The sequence below is a fragment of the Heliangelus exortis genome, chromosome 3 (genome assembly GCF_036169615.1).
Source record: "Heliangelus exortis chromosome 3, bHelExo1.hap1, whole genome shotgun sequence".
Classification (NCBI taxonomy): Eukaryota; Metazoa; Chordata; class Aves; order Apodiformes; family Trochilidae; genus Heliangelus; species Heliangelus exortis.
The window spans coordinates 49420096-49443224 of record NC_092424.1 but is presented as its reverse complement, the minus strand read 5'-3'; the positions used below and the strand labels follow the sequence as shown (position 1 = coordinate 49443224).

The 23129-nt window shown below is 36.2% G+C and overlaps 1 protein-coding gene across 6 annotated transcripts in view; it reads right to left on the bottom strand.

Annotated features, from left to right (window-relative positions):
* Window positions 1-5889: 5889 nt before the first annotated feature.
* Window positions 5890-23129, bottom strand: part of STXBP5 (syntaxin binding protein 5) — a 102225-nt gene continuing 84985 nt past the window's right edge. For 3 of the 6 annotated variants that reach the window (XM_071740519.1, XM_071740521.1, XM_071740522.1), the window contains 7 exons: window positions 21351-21401; window positions 16979-17218; window positions 15333-15699; window positions 12864-13029; window positions 11936-12047; window positions 9698-9918; window positions 5890-8994 (listed from right to left, as the gene is read on the bottom strand). In XM_071740519.1, coding sequence (XP_071596620.1) covers window positions 8953-8994; window positions 9698-9918; window positions 11936-12047; window positions 12864-13029; window positions 15333-15699; window positions 16979-17218; window positions 21351-21401 — 1199 coding nt within the window. In that variant the 3' untranslated portion in view covers window positions 5890-8952. The remainder of the gene's footprint in view (window positions 8995-9697; window positions 9919-11935; window positions 12048-12863; window positions 13030-15332; window positions 15700-16978; window positions 17219-21350; window positions 21402-23129) is intronic. The other 3 variants (XM_071740520.1, XM_071740523.1, XM_071740525.1) reach the window with 1 other exon arrangement.

Sequence of the window (23129 nt, the reverse complement as noted above, 5' to 3'; positions counted from 1 at the left end):
GGAAGAGCAGATCTATTATTTGCTTGAAGATGTCTTTGAAATCCCTCAGTAAGCTATGCATCCACTTCAGACTGACTGCTGTTCTCATTCCCCAGTAATGAAATACAATGAACTAGTCAAGGGCCTTGGATGCAGCACTACCTGGTTCTGATGTGGTTCATGTCCCAAGACATTGCACTGTGCCCTGCAGAGTGCACAGCTTGATTTTCGGTTGTCCCTTAGGGCATAATCTGCAAAATACATTCAAGTAGGTGTGATACTGGTATCAGAGCCTCCTAGCCAGCAATGCTTAGGCATTTTTCAGTTATCCTTTACCTACAGAAAGAGAAAATTTGCATTGGTAACTGCAGTCCACAAGCTACTTGCCAAAATTGGTAGACACATGACTGGATTACTAGAGATGAAACAGCTGCAGAAAACAGTTTTCTCAAAAGGGTTACCTGGAACAGCAGAACAGAAGAATTGATTTTGATCTTCCCAGCCACTTGACAGATTTCTTTTAAGAGATGCTGGAAACTCTAAAAACCAACTAGAAACTGCTGTGCTTAAAGATGAAATAGAAAGTAGGTAAATATTGGGGCCTCTTAAATTCACAACTAGATTTGAATTTGAGCATATTAAAGAGAAAACCTCATTAGATTGACTTTGATAGTCCCTTTTTTAATTACTAAATTTTTCTACCCATTTCATAGGGAATTTTTTTTTAAATAAGCCTTCCTGATACCAGTTAGTACTGTGTAGAGATACACATTTTGAATGACAGACATGCATACTCAGTCTAAAGACAGTGACTGTGATGAAGAGAAGCCTCTCAAGAGGACTTGCCCACTTCAGTATGTGCTTCCATAGTCAGTAGGTGACATTCTGACATTCAAATAAAAAGGACTTACTGAGGTGCTGCTAAGAGACTTGCAGGTGCCCAAGAGAATTAGGAGATGCCACCTTGAAACTGTTTTCTGTTCACTTCCACAGAAGACTTCATTCCACATTATTCTTCCCAGGAGCCTCCTGTGCCCTGGAAATCACAGTTATATAAGATTTCTCATTATGCCTGCTTAATTAAGCAGAGGAGTTGGTAAAATTATCAAAACATAAGCACAGTCTGACATTCTGATTGCAAACCCATTCAAATGATCAACTGTTTCTGAAGCCCTGCTCACATTGTGACTGCTGTTATCTGCTCTAAAGCAGAGCATCGATCTTCCTATTTTTCTTTTTTAAGCTGTGGCTTTTCTACAGCCCTCCATTGCCCCTGCTCAGCAGTTTTGAGTGAAACATCTCTAAATGAAAGTTTAGGGCTAAAGGAGTGCTCCCCAGGCCCCAGACAGCCAGGGATACGCCTTGCAAGCAGCCTGCTCAAAAGCCTCAACCCAGGGTATCTACTGCAGCTGGAAAATATGAAAACTTAAAAAAAAGAAATTTACAGCAATTAAGCAGAACACTGATACTATGAAGGGTTATCTATGTAAGCTCTCAAACCATTACACTAATTTCACAATTTCATGTAGTGAAATGAGGCAACCAGGTGCCACTAATTGCCAGGTAGTGGGCATGAGCTTGTGTTAAGCCCACCTGTGCCTGATTAGGGCGGGCCCCTACTGCACTTGAGCAGGATGAGGGGGCCAATAAAGCTCACACCTGAGGAAGCCAGAGGGAGGCCACTTTTGGACCAATAGCACTGATCCAGGCTGGTCAGCCCTGAGAGCATTAGACTCAGAGCACTATTCGTGAGTTTCTCCTGGAACACCTGGTTGGACCCTGGAGCGCCGTGCCCTAAAAGAGGTTCATCTTGCTATATCCCCTAATCAGGCACAGGTGGGCTTAACACAAGGTCATGCCCACTACCTGGCAATTAGTGCCACCTGGTTGCCTCATTTCACTACAATTTCACATTTCACAATTACGCATTGTGAAGAATCAACCAGCTAACTAGGTGAAAAATTGATATTCTGCTTTTATAGGTTTATCTGATAGCAGGAGACTATGGAAAGAAGCATTCTATTTCCCTAGGCCAGACTGGGATGACTCCAGCGAGGGTATCTTTTCTCTTGAGACAAAAAACAGCCAGTGCCTCTTTCTTGGCAGACCCATGTGCACCAGGCAGGAGAAAAGAAGCATGTCAGATCAGGGCCAGGATGCCCCTGAACTCCTGCAGGTCAGTAGGTAACAAGCTGTTGGTTCTGGCACCTTACCTGGATGAAAAGACTGCTCCAGAAAGCTGCAATATGAGGTTTGTCCTTAGGTCTGTACTCAGCACCGCCCAATTTCCAGTTCTTCTGTCCACTGCCATGACCTCAAAGGGCTTCCCTGCAGGAAGGTTTGGCCAGGGACCATTCCCAGCAAAGAATTTTATTAAGGAAAGCTTTTGGGGTGGCACAGTTCAGCAGTTACCGTGATGCTGTTGTGTCTGTAGGTCCTGAATGCATTTGACATTTGTCAGCATTTGAACTGTTTTAACACACGAGGTGCAGTGGGACCAAGTTACATGTAGGGTTCATCAGATCTTGGCCTCCACATTAAATTCAAGTGCTTCATTTTCAACTTCAGCCTGAAAATCCCCCTCCTCCTCAGTCCATTGATGCTGTGGGCAGCCCCACAGTCCCCACTAAAAGGGAGCTATAACTGCTGGTCAGGGCACTGGTGAGCAGCTGGAGGCAGTGACAGCTCTGAATACCTTCAATTTAATTGGACTGAAGTTAATTATTTTTATACTCCAATGCTTTGTCCAACTTATAACTCTATGTGCTGCAGAGCTCAAGGTTAAGAATACGTAACTATTGGATTTTAGAGAAAAAACAGGAAGGCAGGAGAGGTCTGCAGGCAGCAGATTTTTCCCACAGATGAAACTGTGTAATAATGCATCTGCTATGCTGCAAATATAGCAAAGGGGGGAAAAAAAATCATCTCTTCTTCCCATGCACCCTGGATTCCTAAATTAATGAACACTGTCAAAATAAAGCTATAGAAAATACTTTGCTTTACAGTGTCTTTGTTATATAAATGCCCTTAACTTTTCTTATAGCTTCAAAAGGATAACAGGGCTTCACATTGTCACCATCAAGATGTGCAATCCAGACTGTTTTAAAACCTGCTTGGGAACATCATCATCACAGATGAACCATTTTACCTTTTGTGCTCCTGAGGGCTACTTGCTGTCTGGCTGCTAGAGCCTCAAGCACTCACCACTCTACCCATTATGATGTGCATCTCCCAAAAACTAAAGAAACATCAAACGGCCTCTTTTGAAAGTAAGGAGTCACTGCACACTCCAGCCAGCAAGAACAGAACTGGTTAGGAAGGAAAGGAGTAAGGCTCCAGTCATTTCAGGAGAGGTTTGAATAGTTTATTTTGCCCAGTCAGAGCCCTTCAGCATAATGACACATTCATATACACATATATGAACATTTTTTCTGAAACATTAATGTATAATACATTTTAAATTTAAAATACCAGCTGCACAGGTATTTTTATTTACAAAAATATTCCATACTTAATTTTTTAACTTTCTTATGATGACATATTTCAGTTCAAGTACATGTAAGTAAAATAACTCTATGCAATCTAACATAGTCGTGTTTGTAACAGTACAGTTTGCAGTTCATATGAAACTATATTGGTGGACAGATGGATTTGCAACCCTACCTAAAATGCATATTCCAGTAATCACCCTCAGAAGAGCTAGCGGGGCTCAGCAAGACTTAACTGAAAAATAAGTTGCAATGAACCAAAGGAAAAAATCCACACGTGTACACACTAAGATATACATAAACAAGAACTGCTACACATCAAGCATGCTTACCCACAAATGGGCAATGTTAGAAAAATTTACTGACTTTTTGTATTTTTTTCCCCCCATGGTGCTGGTACAATGAAACAGCGTAACTAGAAAGCAACAAGTTTTCCTAGTTCTAACCACTACAGATAGCAGAGCTCAGGTCTAAAATAACACAGTACTGCTTATTTACAATTCTGTTTTAAAAGGGAATATTTAAAACATGTTCCCATCCCTCCCTCTCCCTTTGCATCCTGTATTACTGAACAGTAGTGGCAATCCACATACAACTCCTGACATGTTTTCAACTTCCAATTCTTATTTGTCTGGTAATGTAACTTAGGTATTAACAAAATACCAGTGTCAAAGAAACCTACAGCTCTATGACTAACATTTCCAGGTGCTTTACATGAAAAAGTAAAAGAAATACTGAATGACACCTTCAATATGTTACATGGTTTTGTTTTGTCATTTTTTTTTTCCTCAAATGAATGCCCACAACTTGGAGCCTACACTTTACAAATTGTAAGGAACCCAGAAACACAGGACACTCACCTGGTTTGAAACAGTAATAACGTAGATGATATCCAGCTCATCTTTATAACATGCATTGGAAGAAGAAATTGGCCCAGCTTAGCTTTTCCATGAAAACTGAAATAAAATTGGTTTAGCTGATTTGCCTAGACCACAGATTTTTTTTCCTGTTTTTGTTCCTCCTCTCAAGTCATCATTAATTTCTGTCTACAAAGGATTTGAAGATTCTGTGGTAGCAACCAGGGTATAAAAATCTACCCAAGATTCACATATTTTATAGAGGAAACCAGGGAGAACAAAAAAAGGCTCAACCCATGAGTTATCCTGCCATGCTCAAAGGGAGGCAAAGTTCTGCAGACCTTCCCCTCCACCTCTAACCTTCATCTGCTTCCAATGCCCATGAGGTATGCTGAACCATTATGAGAAAGAGGAGGGCACTTCAGCCACAGGCTGTAAGCTTTCCAACACAGGTTTGGTATACAAAAACCTCTGCAATTTACACCTAAAGAGCTGATAAATAATCAAGATTCTTACATCACTCAATGAAAATATTTCTTGGGAAGCCTCACTTCAATTTTGGGGAATTTTGAAATAGAGAAATAGAGCAGAAAAAAGTATCCCATTTATATTCCTAAACAAAAAATATGATTAAAAAAAAATAATAGAAGATGAGTCAGCCACAGACAGCAGCAATTGAGAAAACTTTTACATTAGGTTAGATTTCTGAACGAACTATCTTCTCTCTCCATACTTGGAAATTGTTTAAGAATGTTCAAAATGGGAGGTAAAATAAGTAAGACTATTTTCTGCAAAGCAAAATTGGCTATTTGTTTTCATTGTATCATCTCGATATGAGATATGAATGCATTCATAAGCTTAAAACAACTTCTTCTGTGGATAATATACATACTTTAAGTACTTTGACTTAAAAATCGAACATAAGTCTTTTCAAAATCAAAGGTAGAAGTGTACATATAAAATTATTTAAAACTAAAAGTATATTTTTAAGCAGTATGTATAAATACAACAGATCTCACTGTATCATCTAATAACAAATCTGAAAGTGTTGCAGTAATTTATAAACTGAATGCCGACACAAGTGCCTTTGATTAGAATCTATATTGTATATACTTGTATATACATATTTTGCTAAGAAAACACACCTTCTAAATGATAGTCACATAATTAGCAAATGTGCCTAAAAGTAATCTGTTCTAAAGTCTTTACTGAATGTGTGTGCTTATATACAAATAATGAATCTGATCTGCACAAATGTAGAAAACAAAAATTACAAAATTAAGAATGAAACTCCATGATTGAATCAAAGTGCAGGAAAAATTCAAGTTTAAAAGTTCAGGTAAGATCAGTGCCATAAATGAAGCAACCCAGCAACCCTCCCCCCACCCCCCCAAAAAAAAGAAGAAAAAAAAAAAACAAAAAAGGAAAAAGAAAAAAAAAAAAAAAAAAAACAAAAAAGAAAAAAAGAAATTCTGAAAATCCTCCTTTGGATGTAGCTTTCCGACATCACCTTCCCTGCAAGTACCACCTCAGGTAAAAGTCTTTGCATAAAGACAGACAAGGAACACAGCTATATATTAATATATTTTATAACTGACTGTTTGCTGAAGAACAAATCACTGGAGATGACTGTGGTGTAACACTTTCAGACTTTTTTGGAATACACACATATTTACACGTATCGACATTCAAAAGTTACAATTTTGAAGGACTAAGGTGAAGAAAAGCTTCTTCAGTTTACAGTTCCTAATGAGACACACTACATATAAACAGATAGGTAGCAGCAGTTTCTTACACTTCCATCAAAAAAGTAAAAGACCAATTGTACTTTATAGTTTTCCAGACACTCTAAAAAAAGTTTCACACAACTAAAATTCTAGCGAAAAAACTGGGGTGCTTCCCCCCAAGGATTTCAATATGCTTTGCTGTACAAAAGGTGCACCACCAATAGCAGAATAAGATGCAACAATGTGTGTACGGTTAACTTCCTTCCACAGAGAAGGAGAAAGGAACATTTTGTACTGAAATTGTACAGAGCCCCTTTTATTGATCAAAAACCATTTATGTTTTCATCTTCTGAGCTTTCCATCAGTTTTCAAATCTAGAGCCATGCACTCAACATATGCAACTCAAAGAAAATTCAACTATGACAAGTTCTGTAACACCAAGTAAGCCACTACACTCTTCTTGTACTGGCAGATGGATGGTCTCTGGTCTCTTAATGCCTCTTTTTTATTGTTTTTGGTTGGTTGGTTGGTTGGTTTGGGGTTTTTTTTGCTGGTGGTTGTCAAATGCTTCTTGATGAGAAAGTTAAGTATGCTTTTCTTTCAAGCCAAGGCCATCTTCCACTGAACTGATACCAAGACTTGGTAAAGAGTGCTTTTGCCATCCTCTCCCCCAAAGCCTGACCAGACTGATTTTCCAGGATTCTATTGTTCTAAAGTATAGTTCACCTTCACCAGGTCAAATAATCATCAGTCATCTCATTTTAAAAATGTGAAATAAGGAAGGGGACAAGTGTCAGCGAGGGTGTTTTATTTTTGGAAATTATAACCAGATAAACTACTATGCATACCTTCTACTTGGATTTTGATTAAAATGGTGTTATATAAATATGAATTAATTGGACACTAAAAAAAGAAAATGACATGCAGAGGCAAAACTTGCATGGCAAGCTAAGTTAAGCAACTGGAGAGAACACTGCCTCAGTAGGTATGGGACAGAGCCATCAAGAAATCATAATGCTGCTTGTTCAAATAGTCACTCATTTGTTAAGTTCTTTGAACCACGGACATAGTATGGCATGCCCTCTGTACTGGCAACAGAATTAACTTGTCTTTTTAAATTGGATATTACTATATATAAAAAAAAAAAAATCAGAAAATGTATCGTTTTGTGCTACAAGGCCAAATACGTTTTGTGCTACAAGATCTTGCATTTGAAAAATGAATAAAAAACAAATCAGTAATTTCAATATTTTGCATCCTTTAAGTATTTTGTAAGGTTGTCTTATCTATTTATCTGCAACATCATTTTATAATACAAATATAACCAAGGTTTTGTTTTGGAAACATTCAGAAAGTGTGCAAAATCACTACACAGAATGTGCTACTTATGCAAACCAAAATGATTTCAGACAATGTAGACCTATCAGCTTCTGAGTACCCCCTCTTACGAAACAAAACCAGTCAGCAACTATTCCTGCTTTGAGGGATAAAGACTAAATAAGTTTTTGAAATGCAAACATTTCTGTTTAGAAATTCTCTTTTTAAAAGAGCTCTAGTCATTCCCACTGTTACAGCTTCAGTACAGTACCTATTAACAGGTTAGCTCAGCTATATTATTTACCTCACCCAAACTGACCTTTAGTTCACCAATTCCTGAAATTTTAGTGTACACATACCACTGCCCACACTGAAAATACTGCTTTAGAGACTAAACCCAAACTTTAGGCCAACTCCTTTAGGACTGGCTGGGGATGAGATATGTACTTGTAATATAGCTCTAGTTTAGAGATTTGCTGAACAATATCCTTACAATTATGAAATTAGATGCTTGCTATTATTCATACATCTGCACCTCCATGGAGTGTAAAACTGTTTGAAAACCTGAGTCCAAGATTTTCTGATGTCATAGTTAAGGACTAAAGGGGCATCTAGAACTTAAGTTTTGAGCAAAACTATCTAAGCTATTTTAATGGCTGTAAAGATACATTCTGTTAAACATTTATAAAAATTCACAGCATGAGTGGAACCCACAGCCAATTCTAAATTGAACAAACTGAACCAATAACTATTTTTTGGCAAAAAAAATATTTAACTGAATAGAAGTAAAAGTACTCTTACCACAATGAAGATGTTACCACATTTCATACTGCACAGCCATAACACAAATGAAAACTCCCAGCGTGACACATTCCAGTCCAGTTTAATGCAAAAATTGTGTATTCTCTTGCTTTGCACTTCACAGAATATTATGTGAATACAAGAATACTAGATCGGGGTCCAAGAAAAGACTATGCACATGTCAACTATGTATACAATTTTCAACATGAAATCTTCCAAGCTTCCAGCTTTTCTGATAAAAGAAGTGACGACAAACTTCAACTCTTCTTCAACAATAATGGTAAATATAATGAGTCCTAGAGAGGGTAAGTTAAGTCAGCTACTGTCCAGCAAGACAAATACGTTTATTCCAGCTCTTGGACCCCTGATTTATTGCCTCTCCTCACAGGAGGGTATAACACTGGCAGCAATTACAACAGCACAAAAACTTTTGGCATATGAAATATTAACACAGGATTGACCCTGCATTGCCCCTGCCCATCTCACACTACTTTTTCCCTTTATTCTCTTTTCCACATGTTCTAGTTACCTTCTGCATTCCAACTCTCAGCTAACCAACAGCTAAGAAACACTCAAGTTTGGTTTTTTGCATGTGTTTCTTTTAAATATAAAGCTCCTCAGTTAAAGCCACGACTGAGGTAAAACAGTGTGTGATTTGTGCTAGGAAACAACAGTATCCAATGGTGAATACTCTTTTAAACTTCAATGGTCCTGACAAAATTAATGAAAAACCAAGATTCTTTCATCAGGACAAAATCAAACAGATGTAATCGATGAGCATCATCAGAATTGATACCACTTCTTGTCTTTGTACTTCAACATCATCTAAAAAAAAAAAAAAAAAAAGAAATTTCTAATTACTTTTCCTATAATGTACCAAAACCCACAATTATATAGACAAATTTCATGCTCACAAAGTAGCATAAGAGAGACTTAAGTAAAGTTCCTCAAAACTGCAACAACACGGCTGAAAAGTGAGAGTTAAGTATGATATATTTTCTAGTGGCAACATCACTGATGATGATCTAGCCTCAGATAGAAAAAGACATTTTTAGGAGAATGGGAAGGTAGCACAAGATGTTAGGAGATGGAAGAGACATGCCTGAACACTGAGGAGAACAGCCATCATATGTAGTTACTGATGAAAAAGAATACCAGGGATTCATGTGGTTTCCATAGAACAACTGGATCTTTAAGAGCCACAGGAATCTCACATAGCACATTACTCTTCTTACTCAATTCAGTGATAAATTTTTTAAGTAATGTGAACTGAGCTTCACTTTTGGTAGTCTACATGTCACTCAGGCAGAGGGTTATGGTCTGCTTATCTGTCTGCTTACATTAATACTTAGCTATTAGGAGTCATGATCTGTGTATATAATAATGAAGTGTCCTTTAGCAATGACATGGCATTTCCTTTAGATAACATTCCTAACATACCTTTACAGATGTGAGTTACTCGAAAAACTTGCATTTATTTGATACAGGATGAGGTTAATGTTCTCAGTTTAACATGCAATGGACTTACCTCATGAGCATGTTTAGAGAAAGAATCAGCACTGTAAAGCATAGCTGCAGTTTTTTCTTCCAGTTCTCCTAGTTTCTGTCCTCTTTCATCTAGGGCCAACCGGGCTCGTGCTAGTTCACCAACTACACCAGATGCTGCTCCTTTGACACCTTCAATACCTCCAGACCCTGGAATATGCTGGGCAAGACTTCTTGATGCCTTCCCAGATGATGATTCTCCAACTGGATGTATTTGCAAAGCAGCAAAAACAGAATAGTAAGGTTTTCTAGCATTACTATATGAACACCAATGAAACTAGTTTATAAAGAGGTGTTACTTCTTTGCACAGACACTGAACACCTAATCATAGAAGTGACTGCCAGCAATACTTACTACTCAGTGTTACAAGATGTTACTATTTAATAAAACTGATCCTTTCCTAACATATTTCAGAGTTTCCAAGCAGCTATAAACACAGCTCGAAGGTGAAATTAAAACTCTCTCAACAGTGTTGGCATCACAATCACCAATGGAACTGTGCTGGTGAACTGGCTTTTAGTAACACAACTTGCTCCACAGGGAAAGTGTTGGGAGTTCAGCAAAGCAGGAGAATTCTCAAAAAACAACCTGTGGGCAGTTCTAAAGTGCTTTGCTGGTGTAGCCAGCCAGTATAACTCCAGCAGCAAGTTTCCTTTGATGGAAGTTCAGTTCTAGATGCAGGTACCTGAATATTTAGTGTTTATGCTCTCATTGCTGTACAAATATCATGTAAAGTAAATATTGAAATCAGCAGTACAGCTGTAAGACAAAACAGCTCATCCTAAAGTAAACATCCCCAAATGGTCAGCTAACAGCTCTCTGGACTTCAGTGACCACGCTGGTTACATTTCCTTTCCTTATAATGGGACATCAGCCACCTAGATCCATCTAAACACTTAACATGAGTGTCAGTCTAATACTGAATTGTATATTCTACAAAACATGTTAGTGAATGCCAAAACATTCTGGATGTTGAAATTAAGCCAAATCTTTATTTATTTTTATTTTTAAACTATAGTTCAATTTTTTTTTCACTTCTAGGAATATTTAGATTTCAGCTAACACTATAGACATTTTCAGTCTTGCAAGTTTACAGAAAGAACTGACTTTTATAAAAAAAAAATAAATCAATCTCAAAACAGGTCAGAAGCCAGGGCAAAATGGTGGAAATTTGAAATGATGTAACTAGATAGCTTCTACAGTTACAATAGTGCTTTTCTGTTGCCATGAAGAGGCAATTTTTCCCTGTTCTAGTCATACTAATTCAACGTGTAACTCGTGCACAATTTTCTTTAATAGCATACCTGACCATCCTGTGATTACACATGCATAAATACAAGTGGAATTTATAAAGCAGACAGTGACATCTAAATATCTATGTTCAAAATGTACAGGCATGACAAATATGGACTAATATGCTTTTTACTGGATAGAGCAAAAGAATCAATAGAAAAAGAAAGCATTTCCAGGGAGCCTTGTCAGTTTTAACAGCTAAGTTCCATGTTAAAAAGGGAACAATTCTTCTTGCATAATACATTTTTTCATCTAGGAAATATGCCAATAAGTAGAAGATATTTTCCCTATATATATTAAAATACTACATGCAACTACAGTAAAAAAAAGAAGAAGAAAAAAAAGAGCTGTGGTTAAAAAACTCTAAGATAAAGCAATAAAAACCGAATCTGAATTTATATAAAAAAAAAATCTGAATTTTGCTGTTGTATGAACAGAGGACTGAATTGTTTTTCTGTCCTTGCTCTCCTACCTAAGGCCTCTCTGCATAAGCAAAATGAGGAAAAAGAATATAGCAATTGAACTGAAGTAGAATGGAGTTTTAATATTCTCACTGTCCAAACCAGCATTCTTCAAAACCAGGCCCTTTCAGTTTAATGGCATTAAGAAAACTGTGGTCTGTACTATGCATTTCCTGAAGGCGAATAAAAACAAGGTTAGTTGTCCCATTTCTTGTTTCATGGTTTACTTTAAGAATAAATGAGGTAAAGAAACCTGTGAAAAAAACAGTGCCAAGCTTTTTTGATCTTGCTGGCAAGGTGTACAGCACAAAAGCTATTAAAAAGTAGATGCTATTTCTCTTTTTCTCTCTCCCCTTTGCAAATGTAATTTCTGTTAATGCAGGTAATACATTTCTCAACGATCACTGGTTTCCTTGGGTAGAAAGAAACCAAAATACCACAAAAATAACAAATACTGAAAACTTACAGAGTTCTTCTCTGTCAAGTGACTGTGCCCCTCCTCCGAACAGGCCTTTAAAGAACCCCCTGTTTGGTGCTTCTGGTGTTTCTACAGGAGTGAAGAGCTCACCCAACATTTCCTTTACAATGAAGAGAGACAACAAGGCATACATTATTTTTCACACAAATTTGTGGAATATTCTTTCACTTTAAGGGTTTATTCTGTGAAATTGTATTTCAAAATGAATATGCCTTATTAAGCATCTGCCTTTGTCAGGTGACTTAGCAAACTGAAAATAAAACCATACTGGGAAATCTGCCCAAACCATCTGTTCTGAGAGTTGGAAGCTTATAGCTTATGAAGGTCAGCAGCAAAGAAATGGATTCCAGGAAAGCCATATTTGCCCCTCAGCAACTTGGGCAATACTCCTGATCTTGTTCTGCTAAAACTATAACCACAAATATTCATATCTGTGCTTGGTATGAAAGTAGAGCTTAGAGCCTGCATCTCCACTATTTCGGTATTCTGATACAGCTTTTAAGCTGATGGACACCTGAGAATCTTCTCAAGCAGTTAACTCTCTTGAAAGTAACTGCTTCCTTCAACTATCCTGAGTTAGCATTCCCTGTTTGTGTCACCATGCACTTCCACCAGCATCAACTGAACAAGGGAGTTTTGTTAACTGCACACGTTAAATAAAGAAATTTCCTACCGATCAAAAAGGAAATTAAGAAAGAAACTGTTTCAAATACAAGAGGATGAGTGAAACAGTAAAATTTAAGAGTAGGCAAAGGGATTTACCCTGAATCAGACTCTAAAACAAGAAAAATCAAAGCACAAAAGCCAGAGTGCTTGGGTTTATGACAAACTTCTATATTGTAAGCATTGTGAATCTGGAACTGTCAACCTCAGAGTACACCTATGTCAGAAAACTGTCATTTTAAAAATTCATTACCTGAAGATTTTCACATGTTTCTTGACTATAGGTGAGCCTCTGTATTTCAGTTGGTGAGACAAGATAGAGTGCTTGTCCATTATTGGTGAAGCAGAATGTTCTGGCTATCCGCATATTGGTGAGTGGCAGGTAATACACGTCCAACAGAGGCCTTAAACTTGGCAAACTTAAAAAAAAGAAAGAATTAAAAAAACTCATTAAATATAGCAGGGTTGTCTATTATTTAGCAAATGGCTCATGTTTCTCTTCACCATCTGAATAAGTACTGCACAAACAGGTTATAATATAATTCAATTACAAAATCTCCAAACAAATATGAGATTTCTCATGGTAGCACCTCTAAAGTGAAATGTAAACATCTGCATCACAGATGCATTTAAAAGCCTCATTTAAATGATACTATAAGCATATAAATAATAGATTCACTTGAAACATTATTCAGTAATTATTAATGAAGTATTTTGGTAAGTATCTGCCAAAAATTTATGATTAAACATCCTGTCTCTTCTCTCAGGTGAAGATGTTATACTTGACTAAAAATAGAAGCCCCAAAGTTCTCTCCTTGAGAATACCTGGAGACATGCAGAGATGTGCTTTCAAAAGGAAAACAGTTCAGTAGCCTCAAACAACAATCTCATGAACTATGTCTACCTTGTTTTGCCCAACTGCATATTTAAGAGAAAGTCTTCCTAAAGTTCTTAGTTCTGTGTTTTGATTCTGCACACGTAACTGCAGTACTTACTCCATCAAGCTACTGAAGAACAGATTCAAGACTGTCTGCAACAGTGCTCTTGCTAACACTCCCCTATCTCAAAATAATAAAAACAAGTAAGAAGTGACTGAACACCTGATGTCTTGATAAATGTAATTTACACAAGATGTTAGCTGTAAGAGTACTGACAAAACATGAAGCAGCTTCTGCATTAATTTATTCCTGAAAACTACAGAAGCAGTTCAGGGGCAAAATAAAGCTGAAAGAAATGAAAAAGAAAGATGTAGCAAGTGTTGTTTTCATGTTGTTTTTTTTGTGTGATGCTGAGATTTCTAAATGTTAAGCTTGCATTTTAGAGATTGTGAATTGTGTCTTAGCTTGAGACTTCATCTATGACAAACAATAGGAAAGAGAACAGGTAACATGACTTTGGAAGTAAATTCTACAGATAAGAGATAAAAAGATACATTAACTTGTAAGCACACCACCCAGACATGGCAATTCTGTGGTGTATCTAGAATATGAATATTCCTAATGGTGAGTTAGTAAAAGGCAAGTGCTTTGCTTCAGATCAATGTAAGCATAAAACAAACAGCTTCCAGACAAGGCACAAAAACATTAGATCATAGGACAGGTATGACACCTAAGACAGCATCTTCAGAACACCAGTTTTCAGAATCATGTATCACTAGGTAAGTATTTGGCATCACATGCATTACACAGTACTCTAAAAACTTTACATGAACAGCACAGTAAGTTAATACTTGGAAGTTCAACTGCCCTACACAGTGCAACAATTCAGTTATTGTATGAATATATGGTAACTGAACATTATTAAGTTTAAATTAGGGAAAAAGAAGTACTTGCCCTGCAAGGTGGGCAGCATTTTCTAGAGATGTTTAGAATATATGTTGGGATAGAGATCAACGGTGTAAACAGACTTAAAAATATTTTTTAATTGTAGCATGTATCCTATCAACTGTAGTTCTATTCTTAACTTCCTGAGAAAGTATATTTTTAGGGAATTTCCCAAGCTGAAAGTTTGCTTTTCCAACCTTAAAAACAGCCTTCTGTAATGCCATGCTCCACATTCATCTTAGCATTTACCAGGACTAAGATGTAGGTGCAAGGATATAGATATACACTTAGAATGAAAAAGCATTTGGAAAAATTCAAGAAAGAGAGTATGTTAAAATTACATATGTCAAAGTCTCACATTCAAACATTAATTTTACACATTTAAATTCATAATTTAAACCCCTTACTTTAGATGACATATTTCTAGAAGGCAACTGATAGCAATTAATCCTGGGTTGAGTTTAAGAGCTTTAAGACATGAGCAAGCTGCATAACAAAATAAGGTAAGCTTGAGGCATGAATGTGATACAAGCAGCTATTGAAAAATATGTGGAGCAGAAGTCAGGTACCAGTTGCAGGTCTAACTCAAGGCAGTTTTCATCATCAGGGAATAAATGTACATTTTAGAACCCATCACCTCAGGGATCTATATCACACAATTTGAACTATTTGTTGAACTGGGGTAGCCTGAGCTAAACTGGTCAACTTTTTCATGTGTAAAGCTATAACAAGTAAGAACGCATAACCAAAATTATCCTGGCTCACATTAGAAGCTCTTCAACAGTGATTGAATGTAGATTTTTTTAAAAAATTCCTTTTTGTATGCAAAAGGAAGTTTTTTGCCTAGCAGAAGTCTATTTGTTCTTTTTATACTTAAGTTACTTTCAAACAGGTCTTACCTAAAAGTCATAATATGTCCATTGGCACAGAAACATGCAAGGCAGATACTATTACTCAATGACACTATATCTCCACGAAGAACAAAAGAAGTCTCTGTTATGTTTTGCTTATAAATACAGTTTTGGGATGGCAGTGAGATAACTTTTGCTTGCTTCTCTGAACATATCACTGCGTATTGGTTTTCACTGATTTCCTGAGAGGAGGAGGGGGACACTGAGACAGGTCGCCGCTTTTTTTTTTCTTTTTCATCTTTTTCTTCAGGAACATTGTGTTCTCTCCAGGGTTCATGTGCTGGTGGCACCAAAGATCCCGTGATATCCAGAAAAGCCATTCTCAAGATTGCCCCTTTTAGCCTCAGAATTGTTCCTAGGAAAAAGAAGTTGAACACATTTCTAAAAAAGATTGCCTAGATTGTCTTTCAAGCTACAAAGGATATCTTTAAGAACCTATTAAAATGAAAAGAGGAACATAGGCTTGCCTCCGTAGCAAATCAGAGGTACCAAACCCTTAAATGTTTATCTAGAAACCTATGAAGCACATGCAGAAGTATGGAAATATTCAATTTATATTCAAGTTCATGTATGCATACTCTTCCATTAACTGCATCAGAAATGTGTAAATCTATTAGGAAAGAAAAGCTAGAATTTACATTCATATTCAAGTTCAGTGTCACAAATGCAATTTCATTCTCTCCTGAGCACAGGACAGTATAAGTATTTTACTTATATTTATTCACACACAAATAAAAACATGAACAATTGCTACATATACAAAAAATCCTACATGTGAATTTTTGGGAGGTTCTTTTGGAAGGATCTTTTAAGGATCTGTGTTTCCTGCTGCAGATGCTGCAGATCCAGTGATTAAGCACATCATCTGATCTGCACTTTGCCTTTATGATCAAATGTTACCAAGCCTGAATCCTGATGCCAGTACCATACTCAATAAGCACAGATCAAATATGGTCTAGAGATTTCACTATTCCTAACCACTATTTCAACCTAAAAGCATTGTAATTTGCATGTCCTGATCCCATCTGTGTTAACAAAGTGGAGCAGAGCAGAATGTTCTGCATGTGACAGTGGTATCAGAAAATCTCACTCTATGCCTAACAGCACATTTGGCAAACCATTAATACATAATAACAACAAAATCAATTTATCAGAAAAACAAGCTCTCTCACAGCAATCCAAAAGAATATTTTATCATTAATATTTTAAAGCTAGTTGGTTGATGCAACCCTTAATTTGTATTACTTTTTTTATGATGGAGGAAAAGAGTTTCCTACCTTGTGCCTAAAAATAAATTTGGCATATGAAATACTCACCTCTTCTGCTATTTCTGTTAACAATTGCCATGTACTATATTCAAGTTAAAAAACATACATTTCTCAGGAAGTATACACTAATATGTTATTTTTATATTATGTGAAATCCTATTACCAACTTCATAACATTAAAATTCTGGTAATGAAGTAACCAATCGAGAATATTAACATTAACAGCTAAAGTAATCTGGTATATATTGTTTCAATTAATCCATATTTATGGATTTATCAACATGAACACTTCTTCATTGAAAAAATACTAAGCACAAAAACAATACTTTGTCAAAGTATACTTTAACCTGTCTGTTTTGTACATACCACTAGGAGAGACAATTACTGGCTGAAGAAGTCTTTGTTCTCCTCCTGGGGGTAAGTTCAGTACAATGACAAGCACTGTTCCCAGTGTGGTTCCAACCCACAAGCACGGAGAAGGTGATGTATCAGCCTTTCTTGTGAAAGTCTCACAAAAATGAAGAGCTGAAATTGCTTCACGTGTCTCTTTATCAATGCTAGTTACACTAGAACTCCGAGATCGGCTGAAAGAGTTGTCTTTGACATCTGGAAATAAATCAGTAATAATTACAAAGAATGGCAAAATGCAGGCATTAAGAGAATTCCTATTTTCTTTTTTTTTTTTTGTTCTTTAGCGTGATGTATATAGTAGGTAGCATTTTATTGATTATTGCTCCTGTTTGCTTCCTTCACTCATACTTCCTTTTGGCCCAGTTTTTAACACCATATCCTGAGCAAAGAGCCAAATCTTTTTTTGCAAGAGTTATTAGGTCATTGTAATAAAAAAATGCTAGGCATATTTCTGCCTGCTTAGGACAGAGAAGAGTTATCAAACAGTACTGCTTTAAAAAAGACCTAAATTACAAGCCCTGCTGACAATTAGTTCACTGACCAGATTAAAAAATACTAGTTTCCATGAAACACGGTATAATAATCTATTATTAATTATTATTAATCTAACTGTTTTAGTTATTTAGAACTGCGGTGACAACCAGACAGCACAATAACATTAAACCTGTAATGACTCCAAATTATATTGTCCCACTTAAGGAAATTTTATGGATGATGCTTAAAGCTTATTTATACACACCTGAACTTTTAGGAAGAGAAATAGAATGCTACCTGACACTGGTAAGAATAGCTGAAGTATTCTATTTTGAATATTGTACAAAATAGCACAAATAAACATTTCAGGATGTCTTGCTCATTGTTTGGCAAATAAGGTTCTTGTAAGAGTGAATTCTAGTATTAACAACAGACTCAAACCAGTAAGTGTGCTGCTCCATTTGAGCTTGTGCTGTCTGTACATCTGGTGACACTCAATGCATCAGCATGCCTGAATTTATCTGTGATTCACAAATTAATGCTTTACTTTCTTAATGCATCATTTCAAAATTTTTGCTCAAGACAACCCTTACTAGTAAAAGCTCGATGCAATTTATATAAGGAGGTATTACTTTGGATCTTTGGGTAGGCTATAGGTGCAGTGGGCATCTTTAAAGCAGGATTAAGAGCTAAAGAACAAGATTATCCACACACTTTCTGGAAGTATCATTATGCTAATTTCATTAAACTACTGCAAGACTTTCTAAAAAAGCATTTCACATGTATTTGAAAAGCATACAAACTAGGTTTGAGCTGACTAAATACAGACATCTACTCAACAGAAACAGGGAATCTTCAAGAGATAATTGTCTTATTCCAAGGGAAGAAAAATTGTCCTGATTAATTTTATCTACATCAAACGTAAAACATGGATTATAAAATAAAACTAGATCAACCACTCAGATGTTGCCATCCTAAGTTTTCACATTTAAAAAAAAATAAAACCAAGAGTAAAACAATTAAAGACAGTATTTGTTTTATAATTCTCCTAATGACCACAACCTCTTTAGATGTTTTTTTCAGGCTTGAATATTTACTAACTTAATATTTTTTTCAACTACAATATGGATTAATCAGTCTGAATTAACTACCACAGGCATAGTATTAAATGTGCATTTGTTGAGTTGCATCTATTTGAATATTTGAAGAACATGTGAACAAATTCCAGAGCACTGGAATGCGCACAAAAAACCCTATAAAATCAACTTGCCAGACAACAGAGACAACGAGGAGTGGATGTTCATTCAGAAGAGAGAACTGGAGGTAAAGCATTTAACTGCATTGATGCATTGAATTTATCCTGAAGTCAAGGAAGAATCTCTGGTTTGTTAACAGATTATTTTCAGACAAAGAGGAAGAAACAACAGCGTGAAGAGTCACTAGACACCACTTTATCAGAAAGATGAAGCTCTTCTGAGCCACTGAACAAATGGACAGGACCTAATGGCAACAGTACCTTAATTATCTGCATTACAACACTGAATGGCACACTGCAGACTAGAGTATGTTCAGGATAACTTCTGTTTCAAAAAGTGGAGGATAAATATTTAAGTGCATACTTTAGATTTTGTTTTGACTGGTTAGGGAAGAAAATAGGTAGGTTAAAGATCAAAAGACAGAAAAATCATTTGAAAAAACAGGATCATGGAGGAATAGGTTTCAAGAAGACATGGAGGAAAAAAAAATGACAGAGAGAAAACAATAAAAACAATCAACTTTGGAGAAAGGCATTTCAGCTGCCTCCTAGAGCCATAGAAGCCATAGAAGTGACCAAAAATCCAAAGAATCTGACAATCTCTGAAGTATACAATACAAAAGCTATTTTACTTCTTTAAGTGTGATAAAGATATTATCATTGTCTAAAGAAGTTATTTACAGACCTGAAAAACCTAAAATAATTTTACACAGAACAAAATGAGGCATTTAAGTGCAGATATCCACATATGTACAAAATCAAGCAAACCCAAAGACTATAACAATTTGGAAGATACAAATTATTTTGAATATACCAAAAGTGAGACGACAAAAAGAAGAATTCCATTACTTCAGTACAAAAAATAGCAAATGTTAATATAGAAAATGCTGAAACTTTTTCAGGAACAGGAAATACTGAAAGAATTTCAGCACTCTCTTCTAGTCTTAATTAAAAAGGAAAAAAAAAAAAAGAGCGAGAGAAAACTTAGTTACTTATTGTTTGCAAAGAACAGGGAGTAAAACAGCAGCAGAATTAGAATGAACTGGATAATATTTAAATATAAATGGGGTTCAGTATGCGAAGTTTGGTAAAATTCAGCCTCAAGTATGCCTAATGCATTAGTAAACATAGTAATAAAGAACAGACAGATTGAAAAGAGAAATGATGTTCTTCTGCTCTTTTGTGTCAATAAGACCACAGTTGAATTCCTCTGATTTGAGCACAAGACTCTAAGGAAGAAGAGTAAAAATTCCAAATGCAGAGGAGATTAACAGATGACGTTGTAGATTCAGACAACATAACCTAGAAAAGGAAAAGGAATTGAACTTTGTGGAAAAAAATTATCTGCAAAAACAAAGATTAGGGGTATGATGGCAGCTTTCAACAGCATAAAAGGTGATTAACAAAAAGACGGGGTGCATATGTTGTCTGAGTTCATCGTGGAAAGGACACAGAAAAGTTAATACGGAACCAAGAAAGATTGATTAAACAATAAGAAATTAGCTTAACTACAAAACGGAGTTTTATCTCTGGGTTTTTTCTAAAAACTTATTTATTGGAGGCTTGTAAATAGATGAGAGGTTAAATTGTCAGTCATCTGGATCCATGCCACAGCAATGGATTAAAGGATCTTCAAGGGCTCCTTCCAGCTTCACATTTCTCCAAGTGGAGCAAGCTGTAACTGTAAATTGTAAATCAGGGTGGTCCAGCTCAGCTTCAGGACATCCCAGCACCACAGACTCCTTCCTTGCAGAAAGCAGCAGCTGTCCAACATACAGTTCTGCAGCTGCCACTCTGATCCTGGTCTGTCTTCTGCTGGGCTTGTGGTAGCCATCCTGCTGCAGGAGAGGCAGCCAGCTGGGGCTGGCAGAAAGCAGCTTTCACATTCAGACTCCATGTACTGCTGGAGGTCCACAGCTATCCCCCATCATCAACAAAGCAGGGGAGCTGGATCTGGTCTACAGGCTGGCAGTCAAAGTACTCAAAAACCCCAAAACATGAAAATAAAATCTGTTCATTTGCAGGCTGTTTTGCTTATGAAATATAATGACCTTTAGCAGTAGAGACTTCAAAAGTGAAGTGATTCTGATATAAAAATGTCGTGTGCTTTACCAAGAAAAATGCAGTTCTCAGACTGGTCATCCATTCACACAGCTCTATATTGTTTTCATTTAGAGAGTGTGGTCACAAGACAATTAACATTTGTAAAACTATGGCCAACATATTTGTTGAGTGGACCGCAACATACACTGCTATAATTTTTCAATTTAAGGATAGTAGTTGTAAATAGGAAATAATTTTCCATACATTCTGTGCTTATTCAAACTTCTGCTGTCACAGCACTACTGATACAGCAACTGACAGACACCTAAAAATTATCAGGAAAGTGCAATAAGCCACGTACAAGATTTGCCAGCTTACCTTATGGTGACAACAATGACATTTTGTGCCCGAGAGCCCCCAGCAAGAGTGGAATTAAAATTTTAGTTCTACCCTTCAGATAAATGCAATGGAAATTCAGGACAGGACTCATATTTTAATATACTCACATTCTGTAAAACAGTCTTAGTAAAAATAAAATCAACTATGTTAACTTACCTAAATCAGGCTTTAACTCAGTTGGCAAACTTAGCTTCCTGGACATCTTTGCTGAAAAGTGAAGTATATCCTTTTTTAAAAAACAATAAACATGATTCTCCTGGCCTTTATTTTGCCTCTTTCCCAATATTTCGTTTATTACTGTTTATTTCATTAATTGCAGTACTTACCAGGATATCTATTAAAGAAAAGCCCCACTTCCACAAGGAAGGCAAAGTAAAACATGGAAGATACCAAAATCCCCAATTACTGCATTCTATGACTTTTGCCAAGCTTCAATTCATTTCTCCTCAGGCTTCAGGCAGAACTTGATGAACTGAATGAATTGTGCTTTGGCTCAAACTCAATTTTTATCTCCTCAGGTGACAGGACAATATATTCTTGACTATTGTGAGAACGTGCACTGAAGTTTACATGAAGTTAACATCTCGTCCGCTCCGACCTTATTTCCTGATCAAATCCAAGATACTTAAAATAGAGATGAACTTTTAATTATGCTAACATGTCAATCACATCTAAGCAGCTACTAATCTGAAATGCAATCTGCAGCCTTAGAAGAATGAAGACATCACAGCGAATAATTATAAAATCAGCAGCATAGAAATACTTGAAACACTGTCAAACAAAAAAATATTGTAATTTTGATAATAATTGCTGAAGTAAAAAAAAAAAACAAAACACACCAAAACCAACAACACTTGAACTTATCCCTGACTTGGAAAATAGTAATAGAAATCTCGTGGTCCATCTAAAATGCAATCCAGTGCTAACAAATGCTGGTATATTAAAGGTCACCAAAACTAGGAGCCATACATACCACTTTCATCTTTCTCTCAACAAAACCCGGAGTTGGAATAATTTTTTGTAGCCATTAACTAGTAGACCAGTGCTAGACCTTGAATTCACCTCCCAGCCATTTGCTTGACTTTTCTCATGTACCATTTACTTCTTCACTATCTTATAAGGGTCATACTTCTCTACCTAAATCAGATGATGTTGAGAATAGCCTTGTAATTCCAGTAGTATTTTTTATTGGATATCAGACACACAGCAGCCTGAATCTTGATACTTCTCTCAGATAAAAATAGTGATAACTCATGCTAATTAAAATTTTAATAGAAATCACTATTTTCTATGTATCCTGAAGAACAGCCTTTGAAAAGGGAAATAATTCATTGTATCATCAATTACACTCATCAATATTTCAAAGGCTCGTTATTTGAAGAGTTGAACAGTTTTATTCCTGTCATACATTATAAAAATTTGAGAGTAAGACTCCAAAAATAATCTTCTAATTTCCTTCATGTGTCAATGTTACAAAGTATGTCCTATTCAAATTAAATTGAATTTACTGACTCTGACTGAAATGCTAATAATTTTACTTATTTTAGAGCATGGTGAAACACAGAAGTCTGACCATATTTTTCACCCCCATCCTTGCATTTGCACTGGCATCTTTTTAGCTTAAAGGTGAGGCCAAAACTCATAAATGAAACTTCTGCCAAGGGTTTTTTCAACCAGATCACATCCTGTTTCAGATAGAAACAGAAAACTGTGCCATAAAACAGCACTACAGACAAGAAGCCTATCTTTTTGCTGAAAGATTGAAAAGAGATCATGAAACTTTATCTGGAGTTCTGAATTAAAAGACAGGAGTTTCTCATCCTGAGATGTTTTCTGTTAGGCACATAAAACAAAAGCTGAGATACCGAAAGAAAGCTCAAGCATGCACACAGAAAATAACTTCAGTTATTTTTGGCTTTTACCATGTGTGAATAC